This window comes from Aotus nancymaae, unplaced genomic scaffold, assembly GCF_030222135.1.
Source record: "Aotus nancymaae isolate 86718 unplaced genomic scaffold, 86718_ANA_hifiasm-v0.15.2.pri h1tg000076l, whole genome shotgun sequence".
Taxonomy (NCBI): Eukaryota; Metazoa; Chordata; class Mammalia; order Primates; family Aotidae; genus Aotus; species Aotus nancymaae.
In genome coordinates, this window is record NW_026988491.1 from 24,437,230 (window position 1) to 24,453,120 (window position 15,891).

The following is a 15,891-nucleotide window of genomic DNA, read 5'->3' on the forward strand; positions in this document are numbered from 1 at the left end:
CATTGGAGAAAACTGCTGAAAGAATCCAGTGATTGCCTCTCAGGGTCATGGCTTGGGATGTTGGGGGTCCTTTCTTCGCCAGCCCTGCCATGTGTCTGAGTTTTCCTCTGAGGATCGTGACTTGGGATGTTAGGGGACCTTTCTTCACCAGCCCTGACATCTGTCTGAGTTTCTAAAGCATGTGCACATACCACTTCTATAAAAAACATTAAAGTCAGGTGTAGTGGCTAACACTAGAATCTCAGCAGTTTGGGAGGCTGAGGTGGGAGGATCACTTAAGCCCAGGAGTTGAAGACCAGCCTGGGCAATATAGTGAGACCCTATCTTCATTTATTTATTTTTGAGATGGAGTCTGGCTCTGTTGCCCAGGCTGGAGTGCAATGGCGCGACCTTGACTCACTGTAACCTCTGCCTCCCGGGTTCAAGTGATTCTCCTGCCTCAGCCTCCTAAGTAGCTGGGATTACAGACATGCATTGTCATGCCCAGCTAATTTTTGTATAGTTAGCAGAGACAGGGTTTCACCACGTTGGCCAGGCTGGTCTCAAACTCCTGACCTCAGATGATCCACCCGCCTTGGCTTCCCAAAGTGCTGGGATTACAGGCATGAGCCACTGCACCTGGCCCCCATCTCTATTTTTATTTAAAAAAATAAATTTTTAGAAACACATTAAGATTTTTTTTTTTTTTGAGACAGATTCTCTGTCACCCAGGCTGGAGTGCAGTGGCATGATCTTGGCTCACTGCAACCACCGCCTCCTGGGTTCAAGCAATTCTCATGCCTCAGCCTCCTGAGTAGCTGGGACTGCAGGGGCACATCACCATGCCTAGCTAATTTTTTGTATTTGTAGAAGGGACAGGGTTTTTACCATTGTTGGCCAGGCTGGTCTTGAACTCTTGAGCTCAGGCAGTGTGCCTGCCTTGGCCTCCCAAAGTGCTAGGATAGTGCTAGGATTACAGAAGACACTATTTCTGTGGCTAGTCAGGTGCAGCAGTGTTTACACCTAATTGGTCACAATATCAGGGTTTCTTCCTTCTCTAGTCTTTCCGCTCCACATGGCCAGCCACATAAACAAAATGAAACAGAAACAAAAACACCTTGTTTTGAGAAATGGAATAGGATGGATGGATGAATGGATGGATAAAGTGGTAGCTAAAGAAAGAAGTAGCATCAAGATTCTTTTTCAGAGGTGGAGAAGATCCAGGCATGGCGACACGTCTGTAGTCTCAGCTACTTGGGAGGCTGAGGTGAGAGAATGGCTTGAGTCCAGGAGTTTGGGGCTCTACTGTGCTATGATCACGCCTGAGAAGAGTAAGTGCACTCCAGCCTTCGTGACACAGTGAGACTGGCATCTCTTTAAAAAATAAAAAAAGATGGAGAAGATATGAATATGTATGTAGACGAGTTGGCAGACTTTATCTATGAAAGGACAGGGAATAAATAAATACTTCAGACTTTTCAGGTCGTAAGGTCTGTAGAAATGACTCAACTCTGAAGTTGTAGCATGAAAGCAGCCACAGAAAAGAGTAAATAAATGGATGTGGCTGTATTCTAAGAGGCTTTATTTATACGGACCAGCGCCTGTGCTTCTGAGACTCTCTTACTCCCTGCCTAGGTGGCACTGCCAGGTTCAACACCTCCTCCCGCAACCGGTTAGCCTGGGAGGTCAGGGTTCTCCCACAGACGTGGCAGAACGCCTCCGTGACCACAGGCTGAATTATGGGAGGACTCTTCTTGAAAGTGGAGACTTTGCCTGAGCCGTGCGTGTTCAAGAGAAGCCGCACTTGGTTTGGGATCAGATAGCAGCCACTGACCCTGCTTAAAGCCAGGGGCTACTCCAGACAGGTGAGGCCCACATGCTGCCTCTTCCCAAGTCCTGACATGCAGTTAGCCCTGCCTCTACGGACCAGCCCTTGGCTGAAAAACCACTGTGGCTGTGAGACAGCTGGTCACCTTCCAGAGTCAGAGCGCTGCCCGCATGGGCCACAGCAGAGTGCCACCCTAGGGCCAGAGGCAACAGCACTCACATGGTCAGCCCTAGAGCCCTGTGGATGCTCCTGGTCTTTTCGGTTTGCTTGCCAAGATCTGGATTATTTGAGAAATAAGACAGAAGAGCCAGTAGAGAGACACCAAGCTGTCACTTTCATTACTCATAAAGTAGTGTCATTTTTAACTCTGAGCTGTGGGGTTCCTCATTCCTGACTGCAGAATTAGAACCGCTCACCCAGTGGGAAGCAGCAGTGAGTCACAGCCGACCCCCAGGAAGCGCACCCTACCCCAGAGAGACTTGCTGCACTCAGGGCAGAACTGAAAGGAAGATGGCGTCTCCACCAAAGGAAACATTGGAAGGAAGGGAACTTCCGCGGTAACAGTTCCTGGACCCTCCATCCCCACTCTGGTAGCTCCACTGTCCGTCTCCTGTGACGGCTTCTTCCTCTTCTTTGGTTTGCTTCCTGTGGTAAATTGTACTTGTTAACAGCTTCCCGAGACGGAGTTAGTGGGTGGTAATGTTTAGGGCATCAGGCTTATGTGTTTGAGACCCTCTGATTGGAAGTTCAGACTGGGCATCACCCCCTGGGATTTGGGAGCCTCCGTGTTGTCCTCTAGTCTCACACATCGGATGCAGCAAGCTCCTGGCTCACATGTGCCACCTGTTTTCTTTCCTCTCTGAGGGTGTTTAGGTTCTTTTCTAAGCCCTATTTTTCCTAAATTTCCCAATAATGTGGACTATTCTCTGGGTCAGGACAGGGGATCACTGAGCCAGGAGAGTGTCATAGTCAGAGCTTGGGAGAATTTGGTAATAGATAAGGACAAAATCAAGCAAACAGAGCAGTGAGAAGAACTACTAATTCTAAGGGAAAACTTAATATAAGTAAGCAGATGTACCCTGAGTAGACAGATCAACTCAGCAGTAAATAGTATTTGCATGTTCACACTGAGGTCCACAGTAGATACTCACTATTTTCATTTGTTGTACTGGGCTCGCTAAACTCTTTGTCTGTAAATTCACGTCATTAGCAGAGAGCAATTTCTCTTATTTCTTTGATGTTTTCCTTCTTCTATTTCTGGGACTTCTAATCAGGTGTTAGATCACTTGAATTAATGCTTTTCTTATTTTTGCCTTTAATGTTTTGTACTTTGCGTTTGTGGCCTGCATCTGAGAGATTTCTTCATCTTTTAAATTGTCATCCTTTTATTGACTTTTGAAAGTTCTACCATGATTTTTTGTTTTTTAAACATGAGGTTTTGCTATGTTGCCCAGTCTAGACTCAAACTCCTGGGCTCAAGTGATCCTCCCATCTCAGTCTCCCAAGCACTCGGAACCACAGGCACTTGCCACCGTGCCCAACATCTGTCATGTTTTTAATTTCGAAGAGCTCTTTTTTATTCTCAGATATTTTAATAAAAGCCTCCAGTTCTTATTCTTGGATACACAGTCTTAGTGTGTCATCTCTGAGAATACTATAGTTTAAAAGAGTTTCCTTCTGTTCTCTACGCTCGCTCTCCTGAGTGCCTTGTTTTCTGCTTGGTCAGCCCCATGCTTTCATGAGTGAGGCCCTAACTCCTGCACAGAGTTTAGGATCTGTGGGGGGCTTGCTCACCACAAGCCTAGAGGACACTAGTTGACTTTTCTCGTCCCATTATTTTTCCCAGAAAAGAATCTTTCTAGCTCTCCCCTGTTGGGCATGGACCTGTCAGTATCCCGGGAGCTAAGTTGGGAAGAGGACTCTCCCACCGCCCTGGCCGACTGAGCCCACCCTGCCCTTGCTGGCCGCTGATTCAGTGTGCAGGCCTCTCTGGAGTTCTGTGGCCTGAAACTCAGCCTTTCCTGTGCCAAGTCAGTCTTCACATGGCCAGCCGCTTCGGTCCTCCAGGCCTGGTTCATCGTTTCTGCTTCTCTTTTCTTGCCTTTTTAATTCTTTGTGTTATTTGAGAGGGAATATCAACACGCCTCTGTGCTCCATCTGCTATGTTTGACTGGAATTTCTGTACCTTGTATAAGTTGTTTTTTTGTTTTTGAGACAGAATCTTGCTCTGTCACCAGGCTGGAGTGCAGTGGTGCCGTCTCGGCTCACCGCAACCTCCGCCTCCTGGGTTCAAGTGATTCTTCCGCCTCAGTCTCCCGAGTAGCTGGGACCACAGGCGCGTGCCACCATGCCTGGCTAATTTTTTTGTATTTTTAGCAGAGACGGGGTTTCACCGTGTTGGCCAGGATGGTCTTGATCTCTTGACCTCGTGATCCACCCTCCTTGGCCTCCCAAAGTGCTGGGATTACAGGCGTGAGCCACCGCTCCCAGCCAAGTTTTTAAAACTACTAGAGGAATACCTGTTTTCTGAAGAATTATTGTAAAATGTTGATAAAGGAAAAAATCTTAGTGCCTCCATCTGGAGAGTAAGCATCTTATAGCTTGGTCTGTGCCATGTGTGCATACGTTTGTCCATGTGTAGAAAGATCAGCTTGGGGCCAGGCACAGTGGCTCAGGCCTGTAATTCCAGCATTTTAGGAGGCCGAGGCAGGTGGATCACTTGAGGTCAGGAGTTTGAGACCAGCCTGGCCAACATGGTGAAACCCTGTCTCTACCAAAAATAGAAAAGTTAGCCAAGCATGGTGGTGCGTGCCTGTAGTCTCAGCTACTCGGGAGGCTGAGACAGGACATGAACCTGGGAGGCAGAGGTTGCAGTGGGCCAAGATCTCACCCTTCACTCCAGCCTGGGTGATGGAGTGAGACTCTTGTCTCAGGAAAAAAAAAAAAAAATTCAGTTTGTTTCCTGTGCTCTTAAAATACTTCTTCAAGGAATGGTTTGTACGTTTCTCTGCTTCCTCACCTTTGATCTTCTTCCTCACCCCATGAGATGTGACTTCTTCCCCTGCCCCGTGCACCATGTCTTAGTGTTAGAGATCTGGTAGACCCTCGGCCTTGCTGTGGCCTTTGATGCTGCCAACCTGGCCCTCTTCTCCTGCCCTCTGGTCCTCCTGCCCTGAGGGGCTGTGTGTTGTCCACTATGCCAGGTACTTGTTGGCCAGCCCCTTTGACATCCCACAAAGTGGGTACTGCCTGCCCCATTTCACAGATAATGACACTAAAGGCCAGAAAGGTTGGCTAGTGAGGGGTTGAGCCTGGGCTTTCCCCACCCCTTGTGCCCAGCTCTCAGGCCCCCTCTCTGCCCACAGACCCAGCTTGCAGCACCCTTGTGGGCAGAGAGGGGGCCTCCATCGGGCCCCAACCATGTCCTCTCCCCTAAACCCGAGCCTGCTGGGCCACTCTTTGACCCAGCAGGTCTCTACATTCCACCTGCCCTTACAGGTGCTGTTCCTTAGAGCTCTAAAAGTGGCACTTTTTTGTCTGGGCTGATGAGGGATACCCACCCCACAGCCAGCCGAGGTCCTTCCGTTTCTTCCCTTTCCACACTTGGTCAGCTGCCAGGCTTGGCCAGCTGTTTTCCTGTAGTCTCTCAAACCCAGGCCCCCTCTAGCCAGTTGCAGTGACCACCTTGGCTTAGTGCTGCCTCTGTTGCCCGGCACTGGCCACATGTTGGCTAGAGAAGGAAGGTCATAGCAGCTGACCTCGAGCACACACTTGATGTGCGACCAGCATGGGCAGGTGATGTCACCTCCACATTCTTTTTTTTTTTGAGACGGAGTTTCGCTCTTGTTACCCAGGCTGGAGTGCAATGGCGCGATCTCGGCTCACCGCAACCTCCGCCTCCTGGGTTCAGGCAATTCTCCTGCCTCAGCCTCCTGAGTAGCTGTTTTTTTTTTTTTTTTCTGAGACGGAGTTTCGCTCTTGTTACCCAGGCTGGAGTGCAATGGCACGATCTTGGCTCACCGCAACCTCTGCCTCCCGGGTTCAGGCAATTCTCCTGCCTCAGCCTCCTGAGTAGCTGGGATTACAGGCACGTGCCACCATGCCCAGCTAATTTTTTGTATTTTTAGTAGAGACAGGGTTTCACCATGTTGGCCAGGATGGTCTCGATCTCTTGACCTCATGATCCACCCGCTTTGGCCTCCCAAAGTACTGGGATTACAGGCGTGAGCCACTGCGCCCGGCTCCCTTTTTTTTTTTTTGAAACAGTGTCTTGCTCTCTTGCCCAGGCTGGAGTGCAGTGGTGCGGTCTTGGCTCACTACAGCTTCTGCCTCCCAGCTTCAAGCGATTCTCCTGCCTCAGCCTCTCAAGTAGCTGGGACTATAGGCATGCACCATCACGCCTGGCTAATTTTTGTATTTTTAGTTGACATGGGGTTTCACCATGTTGGCCAGGCTGGTCTCTAACTCCTGACCTCAAGTGATTCACCTGTTTTGGCCTCTCAAAGTGCGGGATTACAGGTGTGAGCCACTGCACCTGGCATTTTTTTTTTTTTTTGAGTCAGGGTCTTACTCTGCCAGCCAGGCCAGAGTGCAATGTTATGATTTTGGCTCACTGCAACCTCTGCCTCCTGGGTTCAAGCCATCTGTCCATCTCAGCCTCCCATGGAGCTGGGGTTACAGGCACTTGCCACCACACCTGGCTGATTTTTCTCTCTCTCTCTTTTTTTTTTTTTTTGGTAGGGACGGGGTTTTGTCATGTTGCCCAGGCTGGTCTCGCACTCCTGAGCTCAAGTGATCCACCCACCTTGGCCTCCCAAGGTGAGAAAACCCAGATGAGAGAGGACAGATCACTTGCTGGTGTCAGGGCAGGCCTGTCTGAGACAACCATTCCTACAGGACGCTCCCACTGGGTTCCTGCCTGCTGGGCCCTGTGCTCCTCTCCAGCATTCCTAGGGGCAGGGGCAGGTGCCAGGCCTTGCTGTGGGGGCTGCTTTTGAGGGCTGCAGCCTGGGCTGTGGGGTTTGCCTCTCCTAGGGTGATGGCCATCACCCACCTGTGTCTACCAGGTGTAAAAGAGGGAGCACAGTGATGTCATTGTGGGATTAGATGCACTGAGCTAAGGATTGTTTTCTGTTTGGTCTTTTTAATCAAATGAAAAGTACATTATTCACAGGTATTGGTATTTCTTAGTCATAAAGTTCTTGAATAGTGCCTCATCCCTCACACTGCTTCCTGAGCTGCTGATGGGGTGTGTCTGGGGATGGATTGGGTCTGTGTTTGTTGATGGAAGGGGCACTGCCTGGAGGGAGAGGAGAGGCTCATTGGAGAGGGAGATGGACATGGCTGCAGATGTGGATGTGGCCTCACTGAAACAGTGTGGTAGACGGGAGATGAGAGACCTGACAGGTAAGTACGAAGGCCTGGAGAGAAGAAAAGCCAGAAGACTAAGAAAGGTGATTTAAAGAATGGGAGGAGGGTCAGAAAATGTAGGGTATCAGAGTATAGGGCATGAGGAGCGTGGGAAGTATGTTAAAAAATGTCTAGCAGTCAGAAATATCAGCGGGTCACACAGAGTCATGTTTTTATTCTGTTCTGAGGTCTATAGTGTTTGTTTTTATCACTTGGATCTGCTTCCTAAGAAGCAGACTATGTAAGCAGATTCCTAAAAGTTGGAGAAGTCTAATTTCACCTCCAGTGCTTGGACTGTGCCCTTTTAGATATCCAAACACAGCCTGTGAGCTTCTGACTTGTGATGTGCCGCAGATCAGCGACCGCCTCGGTGGGGACGAGAGCCTGCTGAGCCTCCTGTATGATTTCCTGGGCCATGAGCCGCCTCTCAATCCTCTGCTCGCCAGTTTTTTCAGCAAGACCATTGGCAATCTCATTGCAAGAAAAACCGAACAGGTAAATAATATGCAAAGCCTGTGTGATTTGGGGCGTTGTCATGATGGATGCTGATGTGTCCTGCTGTGGGCCTGGCTGTGCGGCTCATCCTCAGGCCATGGGAACAGCATTTGTGACTCTTCCGTGCAACACGTGTGGAGCAGTGTGGGTTTTGCTAATCTGAGAGCTGGAATTTGAAGGAATGTTTCTGGCCTGTAATTCCAGCACTTTGGGAGACTGAGCTGGGCAGATCACTTGAGGTCAGGAGTTCGAGACCAGCCTGGCCAACATGGTGAAACCCTGTCTCTACTAGAAATACAAAGATTAATCTGGGTGTGGTGATGTGCACCTGTAATCCCAGCTACTTGGGAGGCTGAGGCAGGAGAATCACTGGAACCCAGGAGGCAGAGGTTGCAGTGAGCTGAGATTGTGCGCTGTACTCCAGACTGGGCGACAGAGTGAGACTCTTATCTCGGGGAAAAAAAAAGTGGGGGAGTGTTTCTTATGACTGGCTCTGGAATAACCAGCACTTCCTGCTATCCCTAGGAGCTGCACAGGGCTCCAAAGTAGCCATCTTGTCCTGTCACCAAGCAGGTGCAGATGCAGGTGTGAGGTCCTGAGGCGTCATGGCAGGACCTTGGACATCCGCCTTCTCAGGTCTGCGGCTTCTTCTGTGTGGGTGATGTGAGAGGAGAGGAGAGGAGAGACCCCAGCTGTAATGGGGTCTTCCTGGAGTCCATCCTTGTTCCTGCCTCACATGTGACCTGACCTTGTCTTCTGCCCCTCCAGGCTGTGGACACACAGGTAGAGAGGTGTGGTGGCACCTGTGCCTGCACCCAGTGGTCTGCCTTGGCCAGTCTTCTTGGCTGTGTCATGTTCCACCCGCCCATCCCTGACGGAAGTATTTTAAAACAAATCCCAGACACCAGATTATTTCTTACGTAAATATTTCAGTGTGTATATTTATTTATTTATTTATTTTTGAGACAGCTTTCACTGTGTGCCCAGCCTGGAGTGCACTGGCACCATCACAGCCCACTGCAGTTTTACCCTTCTCAAGCTCAGGTGATCCTCCCACCTTGGCCTCCTGAGTAGCTGGGACTACAGGCATGTACCACCACACCTTGCTAGGTTTTCTTCGTATTTGTTGTAGAGATGGGGTTTCCCCATGTTACCCAGGCTGGTCTTGAACTCCTGGGCTCAAGTGATCTGCCTGCCCCAGCCTCCCAAAGTCCTGGGACTACAGGTGTGAGGCACCACGCCCAGCTGTGTATCTCTAAAATAAGGACTTTTTTTTCTTTTAAATGTAATTAGAATTTCATGATCACATTCCAAAAATATTAAGTATAATTATTTTATACCATCAAACATTCAGTCAGGGAATTAACCAGTATTTCATGTCTGCTTGGAGCTCTAAGAAAGTACAGTCCCAGAAAGGCCACTGTTCCACTTGAGGACATTTAGCGTGTGTGTTGTGAGTGGCAGTGGAATGGGAGCTGTGGTGTGGGCCGTGGCGTGGGCTGGGGATTGTCATGGCTGTGAGGTGGTGGTAAGAAGTTGTGAAAACCTTTACTGCCTGGCCCTTGCAGCCCAGTGACTAGAATTGTGTATCTTGTAATTTGCTATACCCTGATCTTACTCCTCTGCCCCTTTCAGATATTTTCTTTATAATTTTACTGCTTCATATAATATTTTTCTCCCATCTCCCATTAACTTAGTGCTGAATGCATTAAAGTAATATGAACTGAACTGTTAAAAATTCTTCTATTGACAGATGTTTAACACTTGTATGTGAGTTTCAAACAATACAGAAATATGTAAACCGATATTCTGTCATCTCTGGAGATGGCTACTCTTGATGATTTAATGCATGTACCTCTTAAGTTTTTTTTCCCAGTAGACTTATTTTCATACAGTAGTGTCATATGCTGAATACCACAGATTGCCTTGTTCACTTGGACATGGGTCTTGTCTGACTCTCCCCGCAGAGTGGCCTGCAACGCCCTCCCGGGCTCTGCCTCCATCACCCAGCAGCTGGCTTGTTCTCAGGGCCAGCAGTGAGGCAGGGATGCTGTAAGCCTTCCCCCTGTGTTTCCTGAAACTGTGGGAGATAGCCCAAAGGTGGGGCTTTAGTGAAAGGACCGTCTGCATTTTCCGAGCCCTTCATTATGAATTCTTTCAAACGTCTACAGATTAATTATTTCACGAACCCCCATGTCTCCGTCACTCAGATTCCACATCATCTCTTTGTGGCCAATCACATTTCTTCTATATCCCTTTATTTCCACCCCCTACCCCAGATTATTGTGAAGCAAGTCCCAGACATCGTATCATTTTGTATTTATTTCAGTGTGTTTTTCTAAAGGATAAGAATTCTTCTACAAGCATGACCACATACCATTATCACACCTAAAACATTTGTGATAATTTCTTACTTTCATCAAATATGTGTACAGTGTTCAATCACTTTGATTATCTCATAAAACATTTCTCGGAGTTGGTTTGTTAGAACTGCAGTCGTTTTAAAGTTCATCTTGGTGGTGGTGTCCAGTATGGGGTCCAGCAGGTGTTTTCTGTGAGGGGCCAGGTAGCAGCTACCTCGGGTATCCTGGGCCTCTGATGAGCTCGGTCTCACATTCTTCTCTTTGTTTTTTAACAGCCCTTTAAGGTAATGAACACTCTCAGGGCACAGGCTCTGCAGACACAGATGTGGTAGGACTGGGCTGTGGGAAGGACTTGGATGAGCCAGCTCTGCTGCCCTGCATCCCCCCAACGCCCTCCATCTAGGTGAGATTTTTCTCAGCAGGCAAGAATGTGTCATTGCACTTCAGTTGGCACCTTTTCCTTATGGATCCTTGGGAGTTATACTGATCAATATTTGCACCGTAGACATTGTTCTTTGACCTTTTATTTTGAAGCTTAACACAAATGCAGAAGAGTGCACAACACTGGGTGGAGCCCAGGGTGCCATCGGAGCGAGCAGCTGAGTAGCCACCACTCAGGTCCCAGAAGCTCAGAGGCTGCCGGTGCCAGCCCCATCACTGCCTCCCCTCTCCTCAGTTACTACCCTGCCTTAGACCAATGAATTAATAGTTTAGTTTGACTGTTTTGAAGTTTTACAAAATGTTTTGAGATATTATAGAGTCACAAGAATTTGCAAAAATAGTCTAGAGAGTTCCCGTGTACCCTCCACCCAGTGGTTCTACGTGATACCCAAACCTGGAATTGACATTGGCACAACGTAGCTTTATCAGTCTTGATAGTTCATAGAGTTATTCCTCTCATTTTGTTTTTCTTCAAGATTGTTTTTACGATTCTTTGCCTTTTTCTTTTCTTTTTTTTTTTTTTTTTTGAGACAGAGTTTCTCTCTTGTTATCCAGGCTGAAGTGCAATGGTGTGATCTCGGCTCACCGCAACCTCCACCTCCTGGGTTCAGGCAATTCTCCTGCCTCAGCCTCCCGAGTAGCTGGGATTACAGGCATGCGCCACCATGCCCAGCTAATTTTTTGTATTTTTAGTAGAGACAGAGTTTCACCATGTTGACCAGGATGGTCTCGATCTCTTGACCTCGTGATCCACCCGCCTCAGCCTCCCAAAGTGCTGGGATTACAGGCGTGAGCCACCGCGCCCGGCCCTCTTTTTCTTTTTTTGAGACTGAGTTTCGCTTTTGTCATCCAGGCTGAAGTGCAGTGGTGCAGTCTCAACTCACTGCAACCTCTGCTTCACGGGTTCAAGCGATTCTCCTGCCTCAGCCTCTCAAGTAGCTAGGACTACAGGTGTGCTCCACTCCCCTCCACTAGTTTTTGTATTTTTTAGTAGAGATGGAGTTTCACCATGTAGGCCAGGCTGGTCCCGAACTCCTAACCGCAGGTGATCCACCCTCCTCAGCCTCTCAGAGTGCTGGGATTACTTTGAGTTGCGAGCCACTGCACCCGGCCTATTTTGTTTATTTTTATTTTTTTCTTTCCTATTATTTAAATTTTTGCTTTCTTTTTTTCTTGATTGTTTTGGAATAAGCAAATTTAGAATTCTTCACCTCCCTACTCTGCCCCCCAAAAATAAACCTACTGAAATTTTGATGAGGTTTGCGTTGGCTGTAGTTGGCATCTGGCAAACTATGGTCCACAGGTCAGAAGCAGCCATGAATTGTGTGAATGAAGTCTTACTGAAGCACAGCCACTTCCATTTCCAGCTCGTGTCCAGGGCCCCTTTTACACCACAGCAGCAAAGCTGGTAGCTCAGGCTGCTTTGATTTCTCAGGAATACGCTGTAATTCTCTGTATAGCAGTCTTAAGCATCTTTCACTAGATTTATTCTTAGGTATTTGATATCTTTGTATTATTCTGAGTGGTATCTTTTTAGTTCAAATTTTGATTGAGATTTATTTGCATGAGGTTGTATGAAATACTATGGAGAAAATCCTTGGCTGGGCGCAGTGGATCACTCTTCTAATCCCAGCACTTTGGGAGGCTGAGGCGAGTGGATCACTTGAGCCCATGAGTTCAAAACCAGCCTGGCCAACATGCCGAAACCCCATTTCTACTAAAAATATAAAAATTAGCTGGGTATGGTGGCACATGCCTGTAATCCCAGCTACTCGTGGGGGCTGAAACAGGAGAATCGCTTGAACCCAGAGGCAGAGCTTTCAGTGAGCTGAGATCTGGCCACTGTACTCCAGCCTGGGTGACAGAGTGAGACTCTGTCTCAAAAAAAAAAACGAAAGAAAGAAAAAAAGCCCAGCACAGTGGCTTATGCCTGTAATTCCAGCACTTTAGGACGTCAAGGTGGGAGGATCACCTGATGTGAGGAGTTTGAGACCAGCCTGGCCAACATGGTGAAAGCTCATCTCTACTAAAAATATAAAAATTAGCCAGGCATGGTGGTAGGCACCTGTAATCCCAGCTACTCGGGAGGCTGAGGCAGGAGAATCGCTTGAACCTGGGGGTAGAGGTTGCAGTGAGCCTCTCCTCCCCTCCCCCTCCCCCTCTCTCCCTCCCCTGCCCCTCCCCCTCCCCCACTCTTCCTCCCCTCTCCCTCTCCCTCTCCCTCACTCTGTCACCAGTCTGGAGTGTAGTGGCATGATCTCAGCTCACTGCAATCTCTGCCCTTCAGGTTCAAGTGATTCCCCTGCCTCAGCCTCCTGAGTAGCTGGACGACAGGTGTGCACCACTAATTTTTTGTATTTTATTAGAGATGGGGTTTCACCATGTTGGCCAAGATGGTTCTCCATCTCCTGACCTCTTGATCCACCCACCTCAGCCTCCCAAAGTACTGGGATTAGGCCAGGCTCAGTGGCTTACCCCTGTACTCCCAGCACTTTGGGAGGCCAAAACGGGCGGATCTCGAGGTCAGGAGTTCGAGACCATCCTGGCTAGCATGGTGAAACCTCATCTCTACTAAAAATACAATAAATTAGCCAGGTATGATGGCACGCGCCTGTAATCCCAGCTACTTGGGAAGCTGAGGCAGGAGAATCGCTTCAACCCAGGAGGCAGAGGTTGCAGTGAGCCTAGATTATGCCACTGCACTCCAGCCTGGGCGACAGAGTGAGACTCTGTCTCAAAAAAAGAAAAGAGAAAGAGAAAGTGCTGGGATTACAGGCATGAGCCACCACTCCCAGCCCTTTTCTGGAGACAGAATCTCGCTCTTTCCCAGGCTGGAGTGCAGTGGCATGTTCTCGGCTCACTGCAACCTCTGCTTCCTGGGTTCAAACAGTTCTCCTGCCTCAGCCTCCCAAGTAGCTAGGATTACAGGCACCTGCCACCATGCCCAGCTAACTTTTGTACTTGAGACGAGGTTTCTCCATATTGGCCAGGCTGGTCTTGAAATCTTGACCTCAGGTGATCTGCCTGCCTCGTCCTCCCAAAGCTGGGATTATAGGCGTTGAGGTGCAGCATTTTTTTTAATTTTATTTTTTGAGATGGAGTCTCGCTCTGTCACCCAGGCTGCAGTGGAGTTGGAGTGATCTCAGCCTATTGCAGCCTCTGCCTCCCAAGGTAAAGCAATTCTCCTGCCTCAGCCTTGTGAGTAGCTGGGACTGTAGGCACACACCACCATGCCCACCTAATTTATATATTTTTAGTAGAGACCATGTTGGCCAGGCTGGTCTTGAACTCCTGACCTCAAGTGATCCGCCCGCCTCAGCCTCCCAAAAGTACCAGGATTACAGGCGTGAGCTACCTCGCCCAGCCTGGGTGGTGGTGGTGGTGGGTTTTTTTTTAATGTTTGGAAGAATTAATTGGTAAGGCCATTAAACCTTGGAGTTCTCTGTATAGAGAGCCTATTAATGATAGGTTTTGTGGGGTTTTTTTGATGTTCTGGAGCTATTCTGATTTTGTTTCTTGTCAGTTTAGAAAGTAGTTTAAGGAAATTTATTTTTTAAATTTGCAAAAACTGGCATAAAATTGTTCCTATTAATTTCTCATACTATGCCAGGTGTGGTGGCTCATGCCTATTATCTTAGCATTTTGGGAGGCTGAGGTGGGAGGATCACTTAAGCTCAGAAGGTAGAGGCTGCAGTGAGCTATAATCTTGCCTGGGCCTGGGCCACAGAGTGAGACCCTGTCTCAAAAAAAAAAGAAACCTACAAACTTCTCATAATAGTTTTTATTTCTGTAGGCTCTTTAGTGATGTCCTTTGTTTCATTCTTAATATTGTATTTGCACCTTCTGTTTTGTCCTTAGTCTTTCTAGAAGTTAAATCATCCTTTTCGAAGAGTCATTCTCCTCTCCTCCTCCCCTATGCTGTCCTCCCCCTCATCTTCCTTCCCCTTCCCTCTTTTCTCACCACTCCTTTTCCTACTCTTCCTCCTCATTGCAGCACTAGGGACTGAGGCTGAGGTCCTGCAGCCAGGTCACCTTCTCTGTTTTTATTGTTTCCAGTGGAGGGCTGGGTCTACCCCAGCCCCCAGCCCAGTAGCCTGGACATAGCAGGCACTTACCTCTGTAGGCTGAGTTGAGCTGAATTTGCAGCAAGCCCAGCCTTCACCTTTTCGCTGTTACCTAGGATCTGCCATCTGAGCAGCGCACTGTGTCCGTGATGGGTGCCGTGTCCCCCGTGTCCTTGTACTTAGCTGTCCACACCTTGTTGGCACTGGTCATCAGCCAGCCACAGAATGCCTCTTTTTCTTTTCTAAAACCTCAGTCTTCTTTCCCCTTCAACCACGCATGGGTTGTGGTCAGCAGCTGGCATCGTGTGCGCTCTGTGCTCCATGGGTTTGTGTTCTTGGCTTGGGGCTGCCAGCGTTGGCCATCAGCTCAGCTCAGCTCTGTCTGCACTATTGGTTTCTGTTGGAAGAACTTGAACCAGTAGGTATTGAGCGGCCTGTGCTACCCCACCTGGGACAGCTGTGTCCTGTTGGTGCAGAGCCACAGCTGTGCCTCCTCCTGCCCAGGCCCTCACACGCAGCACTGCCTCTAGGACTCTCTGCCTGTCCCTTAAGAGGGCTTGCTTATCATGTTGTCTGGGTCTTTCCGTTATTTCTGCAGAATGTAATTAACAGTTCAACCTTCTCATGAGGGTTTTTGGAGGAGGCGTCTCACGGTTGTCAGGGTTGGCCCTGCCTGCCTATCAGGTGTGTGTGATTTCAGGTGATTACATTTTTGAAGAAGAAGGACAAGTTCATCAGCCTGGTGTTGAAGCACATCGGCACTTCAGCGCTTATGGACCTGCTGCTGCGCCTGGTCAGCTGTGTGGAGCCAGCCGGGCTCCGGCAGGAAGTCCTGCACGTGAGTCTAGGAGTCCCCCCAATTCCTGAGGGCAGGGGCGTTGCAGGAAGCCAGCTGGTTAACTACAGGAGCTCAGAGCATCAGGGCACCCAGCCCCCATCTCTCTACCCAGCATGCATTTCTTCGTGGGGCTGTTAGGGATTCTTGTCAAGGATTGTAGCCTGTACCTCTTCTGCTGTCCCGACTCAACTCGCTCAGAAGCACAAAGCAGAGAGGTCCCTTCTCCCCGCGGTCTTCAGCCTCCTGCTCTGTGAAGAGGCCACAATGGACTTTCCTGGCCTCCCTCCTTTTCCCCTGCTAGCGCCCAGCCCCGTGGCTTAGAGCAGAAGGTCAGTGAGATGCCAGCCCTGTGTCCAGGTCTGTGCCTGCTGGGAAAGCCCTGGTGGACAGCAGTTCCCTGCAGAGCCCCATCGTCTACCCTGGAGTGTGGATGTGTCCATTCTGATGGTGTTTAGTCAGTGAGACCAGGTGCCT

The 15,891-nt window shown here is 49.0% G+C and overlaps 1 protein-coding gene across 9 annotated transcripts in view; it reads left to right on the forward strand.

The window, feature by feature from the left end:
• Nucleotides 1-15,891, forward strand: part of PPP6R2 (protein phosphatase 6 regulatory subunit 2) — a 98,453-nt gene that overhangs the window by 54,056 nt on the left and 28,506 nt on the right. For 8 of the 9 annotated variants that reach the window (XM_064368267.1, XM_064368270.1, XM_064368269.1 and 5 more), the window contains 2 exons: nucleotides 7,525-7,711; nucleotides 15,280-15,417. In XM_064368267.1, the coding sequence (XP_064224337.1) occupies nucleotides 7,525-7,711; nucleotides 15,280-15,417 (325 nt within the window). Of the gene's footprint in view, nucleotides 1-7,502; nucleotides 7,712-15,279; nucleotides 15,418-15,891 lie in introns of all 9 variants that reach the window. The other variant, XM_064368275.1, reaches the window with a different exon arrangement.